General features: G+C 43.3%; 1 protein-coding gene across 16 annotated transcripts in view; it reads right to left on the minus strand.

Moving 5' to 3' along the window:
- Positions 1 to 22,019, minus strand: part of doc2g (double C2-like domains, gamma) — a 139,710-nt gene that overhangs the window by 78,636 nt on the left and 39,055 nt on the right. For all 16 annotated transcript variants that reach the window (XM_088342846.1, XM_088342853.1, XM_088342855.1 and 13 more), the window contains one exon: positions 7,439 to 7,548. In XM_088342846.1, coding sequence (XP_088198972.1) covers positions 7,439 to 7,548 — 110 coding nt within the window. The remainder of the gene's footprint in view (positions 1 to 7,438; positions 7,549 to 22,019) is intronic.

Below are 22,019 nucleotides of genomic sequence, written 5' to 3' on the forward strand. Positions count from 1 at the left end.
GTTTCTAGTTGACATTACAAAGCATCTTAATGTCCTCAACACCAAATGCAGAAGGACCAGATGCAGTCATAAGCCAATTATATTCACATGTCAAGGCCTTTGGAATCAAGCTGCAACTGTTTGAAAGACACCTGTCGTCGACCCAGCCCAGCACTGCACACTTTCCAGCGCTGCAAGAAATCATGGCCAGATTCCCACAGAGCGATGTCATTGTGCAAACTAGGAGGCACGCGTCAGATATTTAATCTCTGGCTGAAGAGTTTAAACAACGCTTTCAGGACTTTGCAGCAATCGAGAAGGAGATCATTCGTTTTTCTTCACCTTTCTCTGTGGACACAGATGATGTTCCAGACCATTTACAGCTGGAGGTCATTGAGCTGCAGTGTGACGCAGAAATCCGCGGTCAGCACCAGCAGCTTACTCTCGCCAACTTTTACCGACAGCTGAATAAGGACAGGTTTCCAGAGATTCGAGCATTTGGTAAGAAAATGCTAAGCTTGTTTGGGTCGACGTATTTGTGTGAGAAGACATTTTCGGTTATGAACTTAAATAAGAGCCATGTGAGGACACGGCTATCGGACTCTTACTTACAAGACATCTTGCGCATCAATACTACTGCCATTGAGCCAGACCTGGCCTTTGTCCTGCACTCCAGATCTCAGTTTCACCCATCACACTAATACGGACAAGTCATCATTTTTCATTAAGGGGAGTTATTTTTTGATTATTATTCTGGAGTGAAAGGCTGCAGGGTTGGACTGTAAGGTACGCACAAAGCGCGCTACACCGCTAGTGCGCACATCATCACCGCGCGTCCTGTCCCCGGGTCGCCAAGCGAGAGGGAGAGAGAGGTGTGCCAATCAACATTTATAGTTACTGTCATATTTTAAATGAGCCCTGCACTTCTTGATATGACAATTTCTCTGTTATTGTGTTTAAAAATTATGTAAATATTAAACTGCCGTGGTGATATATTTTTTTTATGTTTCAAATATAATTTGCACCCAAGAATAAAATTACTTCTCTTCAACTGTTACAAAACAGTTAAAAAAGTGAAGTTAATATTTAATTTCAATTTTCAATGTCAATCGAATTTTGATATGCATGTTTCAAATGTTTCAAATGAACAGCTCGCTGAAATGTATTTAAATTAATTGCTGTTATATGTAAAGAACGTCCACTAAGGTTGGTCCCCCTACATTTTTGACACACCAAATCTGGCCCCCTTTGCAAAAAGTTTGAACACCCCTGCTATAAACCTTTGACTGGTTTTAGTTAAAGCAGACACTGATTTTTCATCTGTTTTATTCGGTATTTATGGCTTAGTTTCCTATTCCTCCCTTTTTGTCATTGTTTGCGTAATATTCTCTAGAAAATATGGAAACCTATGAATGTTTTGGTGGTTTTGACTGTTGACCCAAATTAGGTTACATACCATGCAACAATTTCTGGAGTGTAGTGAGTGAAGGTCATTACGAAGATTTAAGATTTTTACTCCTGTTATTGGAATTTGATCACAAAAAATGATTACATTCTCATGGTAGTGAGCTTTTTGTGTATTTTTTTCTCTTCTCTCATCCATCAGTTACAAGGAACCTACTACTCTCTGTTAACCCTAAGATTCTTCTGCCTTTTAGCATCCTGAGTTATTTTTTTCTTTTATTTTATTTGTTTTCTTCTGCCACTCTGCATCAGTCTCTGCCCTTCTCACTTCTGAAGCCTCACCCCTCGCATGACAGCAGACATGCCCCTACCCCCTCCATCTCGCTTCCTCCCTCCTCCTCCTCTTTGGCTAGCATGCGGTTTGTATTTGTAACCTTGGGTAGAGGTCAGATGGGCTTCCTCGACTTGGGAGATTTCTCTGCCCATCAGCATTTGAAGGTAGACGAATAAATTGTGTTTTTTTTGGTCCGTCTGTGGATATGAGCTTTGTTCAGGTGTGTGTGTACAGCAGCGGTCTCGGACTTGTGGCCAGGGGGCCAATTGCGGCCCCGCAGGATGATAGCGTGTGGCCCCCAACCTTAAGATGAAAGTTTAAAGGGACAAAAACAGTATATATTTAAAATAAATAATAATCCAAACTAGATGAACTATTATATAACCATGTAAATACTCGTAGGGGACCTGACATGATTTTGATATATATATATATATATATATATATATATATATATATATATAGTCCTTCCACCAGTTGCCTGTGACATCCGTGTTTATATCCATGGAGGAGGACAAACACGTATTTTGCATCCAGAAATGATGCATGTGTCGACATGTATTCATGGCCTTTTTAGAAACAAAGATTATTTTTCCATCATTGTGGGGACCAGTAGTCCTTGTACGTGTCTAGGTCCCCTTTTTATGAGTTGAAAATTGGTTTTAGAGTTTAGATTTGAGTTGCAGTTAATTTAAGTCAGGGGTCTCCAACCTTTTTCGAGCCGACAGCTACTCTTTATTACTATTTAGCGAAAAGAGCACCGTGTTGATGATGCATTTCTATAATCCAGGATTCATACGGAAGCTTGAAATCTTTAAAAATTCTTAAATTGAAATGTTTTGTTTTCAACGTTTGAAAACTGTTTGAATTTTTGATTAGGTACTTGTTAATATTTTAAATTGTTGCCTTCTTTTTGGATTCAATACACCACTCATTAAATGAATGAAAATCGAATAAGTAAGTTTAAAAATGACACAGACACTCCTCTCATTGCGATTTAAAGAGAAGTCCAGCATGAATCAATCCATAGCTTTACATTTTGACATCTTTGACAAAAAAAATTGAATAATAGCACAGGAAAGTTAAAAAATTTGTCTTTAAAAGTCCTTAAAAAATGCTTGAATTTGGCCATGAAAAGGGTGAACGCACCCTGAAAATAACAACTTTTCATGTATATTAGTACTCTATTACTGTTATTACCAGATTAATTATTGAAAGTAAGGTTAAGTAGCCTCAGTCAACCAATCAATCATTTTACTACAAAACCACAATTCCACTTTTTTTAAACCCCTGCCTTCCTGACAACACTCGTCGGATCGTTTTGTGAACCTACGCTACACGCCAGGCAAAACTTTGTGACTCCTGACTCTATCTTGCCCAGTTTCCTGTCTGATACCTGTAGCCGACCACTTTTCTGGACCCGTTTGTCTTTTTGCTCCTCCGCCCCGGCCATCGACCTGTTTGTTGTCGTTGTCAACGACTACCTTCGCTCGACCTGGAAGTGCCACTTCCGGTTTCCTGCTATCTGCCACCCGTGACCGACGATCATCGGATTGTGGATGCAAGTCCTGTCTCCTTGATAAAAACTGAGTAAAACAAATGCAATTGGGTCCCGTCTTCGTTCCTGGTACGTGACAGAACAATCCGACCAGCAAAAGGATCTAGCGAACGCTCTCACAAGCCCCGATCGAAGCAAGACGGAGACTCCCTCTGCCATGCAGCGGTCACGTCTGACTGAGGGGGAGGTCTGACGGATGTTGAGCAAAGTTTCCGCCATTCTTTGGCTGGTCTGGCAGCAACATCAGTTGCTTTAGCGCCAGCAACAATGGCTTGATGCGCCCCCGGAGATGCTTGCCAGTCTACTGCACACATCGCCCCGCCCCCTGGTAATTCTCCTCCTGCCGTTCTGTCGCACACCCAGTCTGTCCCGTCCACGAACACGTTGGAGCGCCGGAGCGTCGGAGCTGCGAGTGGGTGCTCCAGAGAAGTTTTGTGGCGAACCTGCCCAGGTTCGTGCCTTCCTAGTGAACTGTCGGCTCATTTTTGAGTTACAGCCCCGCAATTTCGCGTCCAAAGCGGCCAAAGTGGCCTTCACCATTAATCATTTGTCCGGGAAGGCTCGACTCTGGGGAACAGCAGAATTCAAGCGGGGTTCAGCGGCGTGTTCCTCGTTCGATTTCCTGGCCCTCAGCATTCCTCAGCAGATGCGTCACTAATGAACATACACCAGGGAAAGCGTACGATCGCCGATTTTTCGATCCACTTTCTGACCTTAGCAAGCCAGAGTAACTGGAACTCTGAGGCGTTAGTGGACGCATACCTCCACAGCTTGGCAGACTATATAAAGGACGAGTTGGTGTGCCACGCTCCGCCGACCAGTCTCGACGAGGCCATCGCGCTCGCGGCTCGGATTGATCATCGGGTCCAGGGACGACGTTGTGAGGTGAGGGGTCACCAGAGTCACCCACTTTCCTGCTTGCCCAAAAGGATTGGTACCACCTCTGATTTCCAGCATCCACCAGCAACCCTACTAGACCCACCGGAGGCGATGGAAGTGGATCGCGCGTCGCTGTCCGTAGAGGAGCGTCAGCGGCGATTATCCGAGGGTCTCTGTCTGTACTGTGGCGGGCAAGGACACCGGGTATCATCCTGCCCTGAAAAGGGGGAGCTCACCGGACGGTTGAAGTCATCCGGTTAAGTCCCCTCCACACCCCGATCTCCCCGACCGGAAGGCCAATGCCCCAGGTGCACCTTCGGAGTCCCGGGTCCACCCAGTCCCTGTCCGCCCTTGTGGACTCAGGTGCGGAGGTCAACATCCTGGCCCGGAGAATTGGGTTGAAGTGTGTTCCCTTCCAACCCCAGTTCCTGCCCAAGCTCTGGACGGTCATCTATTGGGCACGGTAACGCAAATTACAGAGCCGGTGGAAAGGAGACTGTCGGGGAACCACTGCGAACGGATACGTTTCCACCTGCTCCCTTACCCCGGTTACCCGCTCGTCCTGGGACACCCATGGCTGGTTAGGCACAATCATCGCTTCGACTGACGGACAGGGTCGGTTCTGGAGTGGAGGCCCGAATGCCACCGAAACTGTCTGCACACAGCCTCTCATCCTATCCGCTCCAGGCCTACCTGCCATGCCCGTCTGTCCGCCTGCCATGCCTGTTTGTCCACCAGCCATGCCTGTTTGTTGGCCTGCCATGCCCGTCTGCTTGCCTGATTCGTCTGAGTGTCATGCCCGTCTGTCCGCCAGCCTTGGCTGTTTGTCGGCCTGCCATGCCGGTTTGCTTGCCGGTTTCAGCTGTCGACTTGCCAGTCCGTCGGCCTGCCATGCCCGTCTGCTTGCCTGTTTCGCCTGTCTGGCTCGTCCGTCCGCCTGCCCGACTCGTCTGTCTGCCTGCCCGACTCATCGTCTGTCTGCATGCCGACTCTTCTTCCGCCTGCCTGCCTGCCTCGTCCGTCTGGTTGCCTGGACCGTCTGTCCGCCTGCCTACCCGACTCTTCGTCCGCCTGCCTGCCCGACTCATCGTCCGCCTGCCTGCCTGACTCATCCGTCTGGTCACCTGGACCGTCTGTCCGCCTGCCCGGTTTGCTCGCCTGCATGCCTGCCCGCCGGTCTTGACGTCCGTCTGCCCGCCTGTCTCGACGCCCGTCTGCCTGCATGCCCGTATCGCCCGTTGGCTTGTCTCAACGCTGGTCTGTCCCGATGCCTGACTGCCTGTCTGCCTGCTCGCCTGTCATGTGCCCGTCTGCGACATCCGGCTGCGTCACCTGCTGGTCCGCCCAGTCTCCTCCGGATCCTGCTTCTGCCACGCCCCCTAATGCTGACGATGGATTACTTTTGTTTTTGGTGTTCCTACGTGCTGGATCTCTTTTGTTTTTCTTTTTGGGACTTCTGGAGCCATCCCTTTAGGGGGGGGGTTCTGTCATGATTAATGATGCTGGGCACCTAAGTCTGCTTCACTGGCGCCAGCAGCCGTGGACGCTGATTGGCTGCTTCCTCTTTTTTTTTTTTTTTTTTTTGAACCTACGCCACACACTAGGCAAACTTTTGTGACTCCTGACTCTATCCTGCCCCGTTTCCTGCCTGATACCTGTTGCCAACCTCTTTTCTGGACCCGTTTATGTTTTGCTCCTCCGCCCCGGGAACTGTTTGTTCTCGTTGTCAGCGACTACCTTTGCTCGACACGGAAGTGCCGTTCCTGCTATCTGCCACCCGTGACCGACGATCATCAGATTGTGGATGCAAGTCCTGTTCTCCTTCTTAATAAAAACTGAGTAAGACGAACGCAATTGGGTCCCGTCTCCGTTCCTGGTACGTGACAGAACCACGTTGGATACCCCGGATTTAAGGGTTAGGTTTGGCAATGGTAAAGGTCACGGCGGCGGTTAGCAATAAGCGGCACCCTATTGGCTGCATTTGATTATGGAAAATTATATACTTTCTGCAGGAGGGCAGACACAACACATTTTTAACCTTTTGCAATGAATATAGATATAGACAGTATGTGTTCCCTTCTTTATAAGGCTCATATACAGCTTTTAATTTTTTGCTGCTTCAAACATTGGTTACTATTTTTGGTCCAATATGGCTCCTTTGAGAACCCCTCGTGGTAGGAAATTCATTCTTTCAATGGAATGTCTTCAAAATTCTACTATCAATGCAGGGACCAATAAGTACTAATTAGAACATTTTGGTGGTTAGACCCCTTTTTAAGAGTTAAAATATTATTTTAAAGTTGAAGTTCTAGTTACACTTTGTTTGGGGTTAGTTTGTTGGGTTTAGGCAAGGGTTAAGGTCAGGGTAAGGGTCTGATAAATGATTGATTTCAATAGAATATCTCCACTGTGTGGTGTGTGTGTGTGCGTGCGTGCGTGTGTGTGTGTGAGGGTTTTTTTACCTTCTAAGGACCTTTTTTGAGATTTTACAATAGTTGTAGGGACCAATAAGTGCTTATATAGGACATTCTGGTGGTTAGATCCTTTTTTAGTGGTTTAAATATTATTTTACAGTTTTGCTTTGAGTTACACTTTGGAATGGGTAGTTTGTCAGGTTTAGGCAAGGGCTAAGATCAGGGCAAAGGTCAGAGAAATGCTTAATGTCAATGGAATCTCTCCACCAGGATAGAAAAAATCCTGCGTCTGTATATGCCTGTACTTGGTATTTTCTTAGAACCTACTTCCAGGTTTTAACATCATTGTAGAGGCCAGGAGTCATTATTACAAAATTTTGGTGATCCTAGTATATCTAGACCCCTTTTTAGGGTTTAAATGTGGTTTTAGAGTCAAAGTTTTGAGTTAGGACTTTGGTTGGGGTTGTTTTTTTGGTTTAAGGCAATGGCTAAGGTCAGGGTAAGGTATGAGAAATGCTTGTCAAGGGAATGTCTCAGCAAGGATAGATAAAAAACTGTGTGTTCGTACTGTATTTGCTTAGGATATAAAAAGTCACCCTGCATGATTACAAATCCACAGAGACACCCATTGCATGTTCGCTCACACACAGTCTCTGAAACATGCTACAGCACAACAAAAGCGTCTTTTTTTGGGTCAAGATGGCAACGTTTGACCTCTGCAGCTTTAATCTCGGCACTGTTGACACCAGAGGGTTGTGGCAAGTGAGGCTGTTAGCCACGATAACAAATGAGCACAAGAAGCCGACCTGAGCTGCAGGCAGTTCAGTTTTGTTGGAATTCTTGTAGCACTGGTGATTTCGAAGGGCCTACCTGAGGGTTTTGGTGGTCATGTCAGCTGCTGTGATGCCGTGATACACTAGGGTCTCATTCCATACCGGGTTCAGCGTGTTCTTTAGGGTCTTAGTTCGAAGTTTGTTTGCCTGTAAGGGGTAAACGATAATAACAATCGTTGGGCTACTCCAAAAGCTCTGGAGAAGCCCGTCAAAATTCGGCTGAAGAAGATAGATATCATAATATTATTGAATAAGATCTTGGAGGATTATTCGCAAGCACAACTACATTGCCCTGTGCTTACAGCACTTGGCAATGTAGTTGTGCCTTGCTGAAGCAATCACAACTAAATAGACAATTCCCACGGCAATTGTAAGAGTTGTGATTGATCTGGGAGATGATCCCGGTATGTATATATAACCCCGGTTGTTAGCATTATGAGTTAGCATAAAGTTTTTAGCTCAGAGAGATGTTTCTGTCATTTTTTACTTGGTTCTGTTCATTTGAAATGGGCCCACAACCGTTAGCAACAAGGATATGCGTTGTGGAGGTCTAAAAAACACATTCATGGTAAAATCATAATAATAACACTGTTATTACACTTTAAAAACTTTTATAATATACATGTTCAAATAGAACTACATTGCCCTGTGCTTACAGCACTTGGCAATGTAGTTGTGCCTTGCTGAAGCAATCACAACTAATAATAATAATAATAATAATAATAAAAAGATCTCGGGGATTATATTAGTTGTGCCATTGCCCTGTGCTTACAGCACTTGGCAATGTAGTTGTGCCTTGCTGAAGCAATCACAACTAATAATAATAATAATATCTCAGGGGATTATAATAGTTTGCCCTGGTCTTACAGCACTTGGCAATGTAGTTGTGCCTTGCTGAAGCAATCACAACTAATAATAAGAAGAAAACGGAGGATTATAATAGTTGTGCTTGCAGCACTTGGCAATGTAGTCGTGCCTTGCTGAAGCATTCACAACTAATAATAAAAAGATCTCGGGGGATTATATTAGTTGTGCTTGCTTCGCTCTGTGCAAAAAATGACCGTGCTGTTTGTGCATTATACCTCGAGAACATTGTACCTCGCACAGCTAGTGTTAAACGTCGTTACGAGACGAAACATGAACATGAATTCAAGGTTGAGTCTGACAAGACGGAGACATTAAATGCGCAGTGTCCAGGATTGGCCGATAAACACAGACTCTGAAAACCTTTGTCATCGCTAAAAACACCACCACTGAAGCAAGTTATCACATTGATCACAGAAAAGCACAGAAAACCATTGTCTCCGTGTGTTCCCGTGCGTGCGCGTTACTTCTCCTTTGCTGCTGTTATTTAAAGTTTTGATATATTCTCCAATAAGATTTCATTGATGAATGGTATGGTAGCTGTCCATATTACCTGTTTTTTGATTGTAGTTCATTGTTGATAAAGAATGGTTGAGTCATGGATGGCTACAGGCCTTTCCACTTGTTTTTCACATTTATTTTTTAGTTGATTGATGAACAAGAATAGTATAAGATAAATTGGTGAGTTATACGATTTCAATGTATATCAATGTTGTATATTTGGACTGATGTAAAATTACAGCTCTGTTGGATATAAAACACATTGAAAAAATACACTGGCACACTGATTTACAAGGAAATTTGAAAGTGACTTCATTATACAAGTGACACATCTCTTTGCACTATCAGCGAGATGGAAAATATCCAATGAGAAGAACCATTTCCTGAAAAGATTATTTCAATTTTCTTGACATAAACTTGGGCGTCAAATCGTCATCCATACAAAAACATCCCGGAGGCAAGCGTAGGAATGAAGCAGCAAGTGAGGAGATGGGGCTAGCCATAATGGAATCGGCCTGCATTTCACTTTTCCCAGAAAAGCTTTACATTTCCATTCTAATTGCGCACTTTAAACGTTGGCTGCACTTGAAACGGGTGTGTGTCATCGCGTTGCGGAGGAGACAGATGAACAGGCCGTCAGAGGGACGCCCCTCGGCCTCTCACGCTTACCCAACAGATGTCCGAGATCTCCTCGGGCGCTCAGATAAATTATTCCCTAGCGGTCATTTTTTTTTCAAGCATTGTACTTTTTCTCTGATCTGCAGAATTTCCTAGCAAGCTTTCTGAACATCGCTACAGCTTTAATGGCTTTCAACAGTGTTTTTCAACCAGAATAGTGTGCTGAGAGCCCTTGTCTAGAATGTGGCAGAATATTGGCCAATTTTAGCCTTGCAAAAGCATGCTATTTGTTACTGTCTTTGCTTTTATCCAATGATCACCTGAGCAGTCACGGGAATAACAGTCTTATAAATAACGTTTTTACCTAACGGGATAATCAACTAATTATAACTACGGGCATTACCAAAAGCGGTGCACAACTTTGGATACATTGAAACGAGGCGTGTTGCCGTTGACGGATGTTTACTTTCGTGTCATTCCCAAGTAAACTGTAACAAACAACTGTAAACATTAGGGGACATGCTCAGTAACAATGTGGCATTAGGGGTAATGTAGTTATCAAATTATTAAGCACATAACATCAAATAGAGAGAGAAATGGGATACCAATGATAGCCAGAGGCTGGCTTCATTCATATCGGGGGCATTGTGGTCCAGTGACTTGCCCAAGGACAATTCACCTTTAACTCAGAGGAGCCGGGAATTAAACCTGTGACCCTCTGGCCCTAAGATGAGGTATGCAAAAGAGAGAGGGAAAAAGACAGAATGAAAAAGACAGAAATATAGAGAAAGAAAAAGATAAATGAGAGAGAGAGAGAGAGAGAGAGAAAGAGAAAAAGAAAGAAAGTGAGAAAAAGAGTGCGAAAAATAAACAAAGAAAGACAGAGAAAAAAGAGAAAAAGAGAGAAAAATAATAAGAGACAACAGGAGAGAGAAAGAGTGAAAAAAAGAGGGAGATAAAGAGCGAAAGTAATATATCGCCTGTCTGACTCCGGTGATCGCCAGTCCGACTCCTCCGACTCGTCCGACTCTCCCTTCAGCCAGCTCGACTCGTCCGTCCGCCAGCCATCTGACCCTTCTGCTCGCCAGTCTGACTCGTCTACTCGCCCGTCTGATTCGTCTGCTTGCCCATCCGGATCGTTTGTTCGCCCGTCCGGTTCGTCTGCTCGCCACTCTGACTCTCCGGCTCGCCTGTCCGACTCTCCCGCAACGCCCGATCTGTCCGAGTCCGATACGTCTGCTCGCCACTCCGATTCGTCTGCTCACCACTCCTGCTTGCCCGCCCGCCACTCCGACTCTTTGACTCGCCCATCCAACTCGTCTGACTCTCCCGCAACGCCCGATCTTTCCAAGGTTCCCGTCTGCTTGCCTGATTTGCCTGTCAGACTCGTCTGTCTGTCCCCCTGCCATGCCTGTTTGTCGACCTGTCTGCCTGCCTGATTCACCCGTCCGCCTGTCTGGTTCTTCTACCCGCCAGTCCGACTCGTCTGCTCGCCACTCCAATTCGTCTGCTCGCCAGACCAGCTCGTTCGGCCCTGCCTCTCCCTGTTCCTGCTTTTTCAGAGGCTGAAGTGGGGCCACCCTCCTCGGAAACATCAGCCCATTCTGGGGTGCGATGTATTTTGTTTTTGTTGGGACTTCAGAAGCCGTGCCTTTAGGGAGGGTTCTGTCACGGTTGCCATGGCGCTCACTTGGTCCCAGCCGGGTGGCGCCGGATTCTGTCGCGGTTGCCCTGCCCATGGACACCGGCTGAGACGCATTGACTAATTGCTCCTTGGCAGTACTTAAACGCGCTCCATTGAGCCGAGTGGGTTCTAAATTCTGTTTCCTGCCCTGGTCCGTGACACATTATCAAGCGGACATATTTTAAACTGCAGCTAGATTTTTTTCTTTTAGGCTTCTCTGGGTGTTGTCTCGTGGGCCGAATTAAAAACTTGATCCAGCCCGCGTAGCGCATGTTTTACACCAGTGCACTACATGGCTCCAGCTCCCCGAGCCTTTTTGGGTTTTCCATTGTGAAAAGGTACCTGGTTATTGGTACCTGGCATCACGGTTTTTTTTTATACCACCTCTGTCGAAGTTCCAAAACACAATCCAAGGACTAAAACCTGAAGTAAGTCACTGCCGACCATAGATTGGTCAGAGAGGATCTTCCCCCTCAAGCTTCAGCTAAGACTAATTCTGCCATGTGGTCAGTTGGCCAGGTGCAGTCGATGAAGAAACCCAGCGGATGCTCAGCAGAACAAAATTGCTCGGACAGCTGGATAGTAATAAAGCGTAAGCTAGCGTGGTACTCAACTGTATCTGCCACTGGAGACAACTGGACAGTTAAGTTGTGGAAATCTGGATGCTTGCCTTACTGAGATTCAAAGATGGATGTCACTTTTTTTGCGGCTTAACCCAGAAAAAAATGAAATGTTGATTGTTGGTCCAGCTTATTGTTGTGAGTTGTTTTCGAACACTGCCCTAAACCTAGACAAATGTAATATCACCCATAGTGACAAAATGACAAAAATCTAGGTGTTATATTTGATCCTAATCTGTCGTTTCAGTTACACGTAAAAAATATTACTAGAATAGCTTTCTTCCACCGCCATAATATTGCGAAGATTCGTTTGATGCTGTCCCAATCAGATGCAGAGGTTCTAATCCGTGCATTTATTACTTCTCGGCTTGATTACTGTAATGCATTGCTTTCTGGTCTGCCGATGTCTAGCATCAAAAGTTTGCAGCTGGTTCAGAATGCAGCAGACTCTTGACTAAGACAAAAGAGTTTGACAATATTACTACTCTATTGGCCAACTTGCACTGGCGCCCAATCGATTTAAGATGTGACGTTAGGGTTCTCTTACCAACATACAGATGTTTGCATGGACTTGCGCCCTCTCTCAGATTTGTTTTCCCCCGATGTTCCTGCACCGAGCCTGCGCTCTGAAAATGCCGGTCTACTTGTGACTCAGAGAGCCAAGAAAAAGTCTGCTGGCTGGAGAGCGTTCTCCATCCGGGCCCCGGTGCTGTGGAATGCTCGTCTTCCGGAGCTGATCTAGATTTATGACCTACTTCTATTCAATAGCTTATGATTCATGCCCACCTTATATTTTTCTTTTCCTGTCTTTTTCCGACTGCCTGGCTGGTGATACAAGGGAGAAGGACGGTTTGATATAAGTCAATTGACCAGCCTCTGGACATGAAGCATGGCAACGCCTGCGTCGACCAGCCGGCAGAGATGTGAAGCTGCGTCGTTGCTGTTATGGACTTTTTGAAATGAAATGATCTGCATTTATATAGCGCTTTTCAAGAGCGCTTTACAGTGTGCTTCACATTTCCCAATAGCGGCCTTGTATTGCAGCCATGAAAGACGCTAATCTGCTTATTGGGGGTATTAGGGGTATTGTCTTACCCAAGGACACTTAGACATGTAACACGACCAAGCCGGGATTCGAACTGGGATACCTTGATCCCAAGACGAGCGCTCTACCTCCTGAGCTACTGCCGCCCCTCAAGCTTGGACTATTTTACAAGCTTGAGGCTTCGTTGCTGTCATGCACTTTCTGGACAAATTTTAACATGTTACCTAGTGTTCTCTTTTATTGATATTTACTGTTACCCAATGCATGTTGCTTTTAGATCAGGCAATGGTATAATTGTAATCCTATGCAGTTCTTTGAGACATTTTTGTGATTAAGGGCGATACAAATAAATGTGACTTGACTTGACAAATGTCACTTCGTTTATCCGACTATGAAAACACAGAAGAGGAGGAGAACCCCTGGCCTCACAGCAAAAGCATGTTCCCCTAACAAAAAGGGGGGGGGGAGCCCAGCTACAATATGCAATGTCCCCTTTGTTTGCCTAAACAAATGGAGATTTTTGCATTCAAGAATTTCCTTTTGATTTTTTTTTTTTTTGCTAATTATTACTTGCTTGTTTTATTCTTGTTTGATGGTTGTTTGATAAATCTATGAACAGGGAACTTGGGTGTGCTGAAAGCTGCTTTGATGTAAAACATGTTATTATCCTTAGACATCCAGCGTCTTTGAATCAAGCTTTCTTTTTAAAAAAATATTTTTATATTAAATACATTTATGAGAAGGCTTTTTTACCGCGCTGTTTGCACAGTGCATATACATTAAGCCTCACACACACACAAACATACCCAAATATATATATATATATATATATATATATATATATATATATATTCTTTTTTTTTCCCCTCTTTGATTCTTTCCTTATTTTTATTTTTCAATTTTGCCCTTTTCTTATTTCTTTATCCTTATGTTCTATTCCTTAAAAAAAAGTTTTCCCTCTTTTTTGTATTTCTTTTAGAACGGCTGAAAAATTGGGAGAAAAAGGGTGGTTTTTGGTCACTTTCAGTCTCCGTAATTTGTAGTCTATCTTGGACTCATTTTTAGTAGCACTAGACAACTACATTTAGTGGACGAATATAAATGACTGTCCCTTTAAAAACAGCAAAATGTTTTTATCAGCACTGTCTTTGTGAAAAACCCTCCTTTGGCCCAACCTCATCCAAGCTCCCAAGGCCCCCAATTCAACATAATTTGAGACCACTGTTAAAGGGTTACATTTGCTACTGTACCGCAACAATATAGCAGGGTTTTTTCAACCTATCTTGAGCCATACCACACTTTTTCTGTTAAAAAACCATGGCACATCGTCTGTTGAAAATGTATAAAAATGCATTTCCTGGCACAGCTTTTTATTTTAACTTTAACTATATGGTCACCAAAAATAACAGTTTAAAGTCTTCTTTGTTTGATTTTGGTTCACAATTTTTATGTAATTATGGGTTTTATTATATTTTACCCTGTTTTTCATTTTCACAACATTGTCTCCCATTTCTTGGGGAAAAATAACAAAAACAAACTTAAAAAGAGGAGAACATCTGGGAGGGATTTTTTTTACTATAATCCATCTTTTATCAGATTTATTTTTATTAAATTAAGAAAAAATGCAAGAGCAAATGATGTACAAGATCTTAGATTTGATCATTTTTACAGTGGAATCTTACTGTCATACAGTTGACATTTCGATCTCGTCTTGGAAAAAAAAACAAAACAAAAAAAAAACAACTAACACTTAAAATGAGCAGAAAATATCTGCTAGTGGTCTTTTTATACAACATTCTATCTATTATTTTTTAGTCAAAGGAAAATTTTAAAAACATTAAAATTATGTACATAATCTTTATCTCGGATTTATTCTTTTGCATTGTAATCTTAAAAATGTCCTGTGGTGAAGGGCCCTCTCCCTCTGGGAGGCGTGAGAATTATCCCACCGTGGTGCGCTGCGTGTCCTAAAGGCATGGTCACACAGCCTTTCACGGGCGTATCGCAGCTGAATCACGGCCAGAAGTTTCTGCCCGTGAAGCAGACGCGGTGGAAAATGTGCAAAATTGGCTAAACCCGCTGTTTACCCGTGGTATGCCCGCGAAACAGACGCCGGCGACTGTTCCGCGTCCTTATTGCGGGTAACCGCGGCTGCATCACGTTTGACCGTGCTTACACGCGGTACACACGCTAATGCACGTGATAACACCGCGATACAGGCGCAGAACAAACGTGCTATGACCGTGCTCCACCCGCGATTACCCGCTAAAATTTCACGTCCTACCCGCGTGTAACCATGTCTTGGCCGCGTCCTAGCGCGTTCGTACCACGTCTTTACCTCGTGTGTACCACGTGTGCCGCCCGCGGTTACCCGTGGCCTAAAGTTTTGAGCAGCGCAAAACTTTTTCGCGCGGCCATCCGCGTGTGAATTTCTTACCGCGTGTAAAGCACTGCTGTATCTCGTCTGTATCGCAATCTCAAAGCGTCCAACAGCGTCTGCTTCACGGGCAGAAATTTCTGGCCGTGATTCAGCCTCGATACGCCCGTGAAAGGCTGTGTGACCGGGCCTTAAGAGGCGACAAAAGTGGAGGTAGCGCGGGGACTGGGGATCCTCTCCTGGGGATCCTCTCCTCTATCTCTACTCCCTAAGAGACAGCGAGGCAAACAGAGACCAAAAGCCCTAGTTTTAGGGTCACTGAATGTGAGAGGATGTGAAAGTAAAGTGACTGAGTGGGAGATCGGAAGGATCACGACTAAAAGGAAGGTTGATGTGTTGAGTGAATTACAGCTTGGAGGTACGTATGGTAGAAGGTCTGGAGTTACGGGTGGACATGCTAGAAAAGGAGTGGTTGTGCTTGTGGAAACATATCTTCGAGATTGATGTGGGTGCGATTAAAGTGGGGTGTAGAAGTAGGAATGTTCATAAGTGCATATGGACATGGTTCAGAAAGAGGTGCTGAGGAGAGAGAGTGCTCGGGAAGAAGTGGCTGTGCTTGTGAGTGAGAAAGCAAAGGAAAAACTGGTGAAGTGGAAAGAGATATCTTCCAGATTGGGTGTGATTAATGTTCGGTGTAGAAGTATGGATGTTTATAAGTGCATATGGACCTGGTTCAGAAAGAAGTGCTGAGGACAGGGAGGAATTCTGGAAGGATTTATCCGAATGTGTGGCAAGTGCGAAGGAGTAGTGGAAAGTGGTAATACTAGGTGACCTGAATGCTAGAGTGGGTGATGGAATGGTTGAAAATGCGGTTGGTAGATATGGAGGACCAGGAAAAATTAGAGTGGGGAGAAATTGAATAATGTGTGGAAAATGAGTTTGTGATTGCAAATACAATGTTTAAAAAGAGGGGCGTGAATAAGTATACTTTTGTCAGAGTGGATGGTGGTGAGATGGTGCACAGAGCACTGATGGATTATGTAGTGGCCTGAAAAGGGATGTTAAGTAAATTGTTGGATGTGCATGTTTACAGAGGTGAAATGAGTGGTATGTCTGATCATTTTTATGTGGAAGGAAAACTAAGAATAGATGGATTGTGGAGGTCGAGTTACAGGTAGAGTGTGAGGGAAGAGGTAGAAATAAAAGAGTTGAATAAGGCAAAAAAGGAGAGTGAGTTTGAAGAGAGAGGATAGGGGAAGAGTATGAACGGAAAAGTAGAAAAGTGGAGAGTGTGGAAATGGAATGGAAGTGGTATAAAGACGCAGTGTTGAAGAGTGCAAAAGAAGTGTGTGGAATGAGAAAAGTTGGTCGAAGTATTAGGAAAAGAAGTGAATAATGGAATGATGAGGTCTCAGAGACGGTGACAGAGAAGAGGAGTGGCTGCAAAATAAAAGTGGTGATTGGTATGAAAGGTATAAAGTGAAGAAAAGTTTGGTAAAAGCGGTAGTGGAAGCAGGTGAAAAGGAAAGCAAATGATGAATGGTGTTGGAAGATAGGAGTGAACTTTGAGGAAAGAAGAAAGTGTTCTGGAAAGAGTGAAAAGTGTAAGAAAGAGCGAGTCTGGAAAGGAAGAGAAAGTGAAAGATAGGGACGGTAGATTGGTTGGCGGTAGTGTAGTCAGGACGAGATGGGCAGAATATTTTAAAGAGTTTCTGAATGTGAAATATTCAGATTCAGATTCAGATCTACTTTATTGTCATTCTAGTACACGTGTATACAGAACGAAATGTCGATGCATCTGACCCCCACAGTTTCCTTGAATGTACAGATATAAATAAAGTTGTATTGTATTTTGGCTACGTATAGTATTTTACCATAGTGCCGATAGTGCAAGAAGAGTAGCTAACCAGATGTGCAAAATGGGCAGTCAGGTTAACAAGTCAGGTACACAGTAACATTAACACTGTAACAATAACGCTGTAATTACCATAGTGCAGAGAGCAATGTGCAATGAGTGGCAAGCTATAAAAAACTGCCAGTAGTGCAAAAAGTCAGATTAGCAGCCGTTTAGATTTAAGTTAACTATATGTTAGATTGACCATTTAACAGTCTAATGGCCAGGGGGACTAGACTATTGCGGAGCCTGGTGGTCCTGCACCGCACACTGCAGAACCTCTTCCCAGAGGCTAGCAGAGTGAACAGTCCATGATGGGGGTGAGACGGGTCCCCGGTAATGTTCTTAGCATGGGATAGGCAGCGCTTCTGGCCAATGTCCTGAATGGAGGGAAGTGTAGTCCCGATTATTTTCTCTGCTGTCCTCGTTACCCTCCTCACACTACCCCAGTCGGTAGCGCTGCAGCCTCCACACCACACAGAGATACAGCTGGTCAGGATACTCTCTATGACCAGTATGCAAAAGCAAATGAGCTGAAGGCCGCTATCGAAGCATCCTGGGCATCAATAACACCTCAGCAATGCCACAGGCTGATTGCCTCCATGCCACGCCGGATTGATGCAGTAATCCGTGAAAAAGGATTCCCAACCAAGTACTGAGTGCATCAATGGACATTTTCAAATGTTTGATTTAGTTTTGCTGTTATAAAATTATTTTTTTACTTGGTCTGAGGAAGTATTCTAATATTTTGAGATAGGATTTTTGAGTTTTCTTAAGCTGTAAGCCAAATTCAGCAATATTCAAATAATAAAAGGCTTGAAATAGTTCAGTTGATGTGTAATAAATCCAGAATGTATGACATTTTTGTTTTTTTAATTGCATTACAGAAAATAAAGAACTTTATCACAATATTCTAATTTTCTGAGACAGTCCAGTATATATATATATTGGTCCATCTAAATGCAGTGACTTGTTCTCAAAAACGTCTCTGAACATTGACAAATGTAATATCACACAGAGTGACTGAGTCAAAAATTTAGGTGTCATATTTGACCCTGATCCGTCCTTTCAAACACACGTTAAGTATATTACTGGAACAGCTTTCTTCCACCTTTGCAATATTGCTAAAATTCGCCCTATGCTGTGTCAGTCGGATGCGGAGATTATAATTCATGCGTTTGTTACCTCCCGTCTCGATTACTGTAATGCACTACTCTCCGGTCTCCCAAAATCCAAAATCAAGAGCCTTCAGCAAGTACAAAATGCTGCAGCGAGGCTTCTAACTAAGACAAAAAAGTTTGATCACACTACCCCAATTCTAGCTAACCTGCATTGGCTCCCTGTTAGCTTAAGATGTGATTTTAAGGTTCTGTTGGTATTATACAAAGTTATAAATGAACTCGCTCCCTCATACCTTTCAGATTTAATATCCCCCTATGTTTCAGCCAGGAGCCTTCGCTCTGAAAATGCTGGTCTACTAGTGATCCCAAGAGCCAAGAAGAGATCCGCAGGTTCGAGAGCGTTCTCCATTCGGTTCCCGGTGCTGTGGAATGCTCTTCCCCCTAAGATTCAATCTGCAACCTCAGTGGAAATGTTTAAATCTAAGCTTAAAACACACTTCTATTTTATAGCATATGAATAACCTATATTTTATGTTGATAATATGTGTATTATTTGCCCTCGTGTAGGTTTTAGAAGAGGGGATGGTGTCATAATAGTCCGTGGTTTGCAATAGTCTTTGATCTGTGCAGCCCTTTGAGACTCTTTGTGATTAAGGGCTATACAAATAAACATTACTTGACTTGACTAGGTACATGTTTTGATAATATTTTGGGTGTGAATGGTGGTTTTTGTATACAGTATGTCTTTTTCCTATTTGCAATGTACTGGTTGGGTATGGTTTGATGGCTTAAGGTCCTCCCTGTGGCCATCAGCTGATAGGGATCTATCGGTATGGATACGCCTCCCTTAGGTCCCTTTCCTTACATGGTTAGTCTGTGCCTTGTCATAATATATTCAATATATTTTTATAATTACTTTTTATTTAATTCAGAGTTTATTCATATTTTTCATTGTGTGTGTGTGTCTCTGTATTTGGTGTTTTGGTTTGTTGGATAGGGAGAAGAGAGGGGATTTGGTTTCCTTATTGCACACTGAATGTGTTAATACACCCTTTTGAGTGTCAACTCATTCTCTGAAAAGTAAAAATACATTTTGAATTGATTTAATATGAATTTAATGAGGCGGGGCCTACAATTAAGGCAAATGCATAGCTCTTGTTATCGATATAAAAAAAAATTACCTTCAGGGCAGATGGGGCTGGGTGAAGAGGAGTGTGTGTTTTTGTTGTATAGCGCTGCCCATTCCTACCACTCACCCAATCAAATTGCTCTAGGTGCTTTGCATGAGTTTTTGGGTGTTTATAAACTTTGCTCTGTTGCTTTTCATCATTAAGTGTCTCAACAATGAACATAGATAGTTGAATGAGCTTATCTATATAGGATTATTTACAGCCTGTTGGTGTGACACCTTGACTGTAAACTGTAGTTAAAATTGGTTCGCACATGTCACGATCGGTACGCGAAAAGGAATGTATATGTACTGTATATATATTTAATTATATATAAGTTAATTATCTTGGGACCCCACTACTGGTCGCGGGGCCCTAAGAAGCTGCCCAACTCGCTTATTATGTCTTGGGCCTCTGCTTGTTGCCTATCAAAAATGCTGAGCAACTCTTTTATTTTTGCCCCCGAAAAAGTAAAAAAATTGAGTGCTCTATAGGACTTAAGCTCAGTCATTTCATGAATAGTGATCTCCAAAAACGCATAATACATTTACTATAAAACCCCCCAAGTACTTTCCAAACTCTTTAAGCAAATACCCACGCAATCACCTTCAAGGTGTGTCATTCATCAGTAGATCTTTCTCGTACAAAGAGTTACCACTCTACTTTCCACGGCCTTTAACCCCATAAGGTTATGATGGCCCGCTACCAGTTACTAGTCACTGATGAAATGCCACACGTCATTGGAAAACTTCAACTGTTGAGATTCAAGATATGAATTTCAAAATATACTCATCACAGAAACATCCCATCAGTCTTACACAAGGTACCTGAAAACTATAAAGCCGGTAGAAATCACCCAAAAAGTACTGTAATATTCCACTCATAAAATTATTATTTACAAAAAATGGTCTGGTTACGGCAGCACGGATACGCAGTGGTTAGCGCGTGTGCACCAAAGTTCTGAGGTCATGGGATTGAACCTCCTGTGTGGAGTTTGCATGTTCTCCCTGTGCTTGCGTGGGTTTCCTCCGGGCACTCCTCCCACGTTTCAAAAACATGCATGTTAGGTTAATTGGCCGGTCCAAATTGTCCCTAGGTGTGAATGAGCGGAAGAATTGTCTGTCCCTGCGACTGCCCGGCAACCAGTTCAGGGTGTCCCCTGCCCACTGGCCGAAGATAGTTGGGATGGGCTACAGCACCCCCGCGACCCTACTGAGGAAAAGCGGTGCAAATAATGGATGGATGGATGGTCTGGTTGCAGACACAAAAGTCCAATAAATCCAATTGTGTAAACTATTTACTCCAAAACACACAATAATACCACAATAAAACCAATCTGCTTAAAGCATTGTTTTTTTTCTCTCCCTGTTTATTTCTTTTTCTCTTCTCTCATTCTTTGTCTTTCGCTCTGTCTCTCACCCTCACTCTTTGTCTCTCTTTTTCTCTTCTCTCGTTCTTTTTAGTTCTCTCCCTCTCTGTTTCTCTTTCTCTCTCCTGTATTTTTCTCTCTCTTTCTCCCTCTATTACTCTTTTTCTATTCGCTTTCTCTCTTTCAGTTTTTTTTAACTAATTTTTTTTTCACGCTCACACTTTTTCGCTGCCCTCCTCTTTTTTCTCTTCTCTCATTATTTTTTAATATTATTGGATCATTATTTCTTTTTCTGTCTCTTTTTCTCTCTCTCTTTTCTCTTTCCTCCTTTTTCCTTTTTTCTCCCTTTCTCTCTCTCAATTGTGCTCTCTACTTTTCTCTCTTTCTTCCCTTTTATCTCTCTCTCACTTTCTCTCTCCCTTACTCTCTTCCATTTTTCTCCCTTTATATTGTTCTATTGTGCTCTCTTTATTTCTGTTTCTCTCCTTTTCTCTCTTTCCTTCTTTCTGTCTCCCCGTCTCCTTGTCTCCCTCTTCATCTCCTTTGTTCTCTCTCTTTCCTTCTCTCTCTTTCTCTGTCTCGTTTTTTTCTTTCTTTCACTTAAATCTACTAGTCTGGCCCCCATGAGATTTTTTTCTAGCATGTGGTCCCCAGCTAAAATGATTTTGGCACCCATGTCCTAGGACGTATGTCAGATAAAAGGTTGGATTTGTGGGGGGATCATCCCTCACTCCTTCGTAAAATGAGGAGCCCCCCTCCTGTCTGACGGATATTTAACTAATGACGGGCACTGATACTTACGTCCACCTTGACGCATTTTGCGTCCCGCCCACCCAACGCTTGTAGCCCGCCTGTTGACGTGATTGGTGTAACAATCCTCCCTGTTTCCATGACAACCACTTGCTGCTGCCCCCTCCTGTATCCTTTCTCTTACCCTCCATTGCTCGCTTTACTCTCTGAGTTGGTATTCAAGGTCAAAGAAGGTCACTGCAATACATAGAGACGTACACGGCGATACAAGAGGTGAGACTTGCAAAATTAAGAGAGGGACCTCAGAGGGGGATAAAATGCCCCCCGACGCTCAATGTGCCCCAATTCTCTTTATTGGTGGTGAGGACCAATCATGGCATATGTAGAAATTAAGTATACATTGATAAATAGCTACAAATATATGCCATATAAACATATATATGACATATCTAACATTTTGTAATGTTTTTTGGGTGTATATTGTCATTTACTTATTTCCATATATATTTTGTCATTTATTTCTCTATTTATTCATTGTGTATTTTGTCATGTAATTTGTCGTGTACTTTGTCATGTTTTGCGTTGTGTTTTTGTCGTGTGTTTTGT

The sequence above is a fragment of the Urocampus carinirostris genome, chromosome 8 (assembly GCF_059441175.1).
Source record: "Urocampus carinirostris isolate Australia breed hairy pipefish chromosome 8, RoL_Ucar_1.0, whole genome shotgun sequence".
Taxonomy (NCBI): Eukaryota; Metazoa; Chordata; class Actinopteri; order Syngnathiformes; family Syngnathidae; genus Urocampus; species Urocampus carinirostris.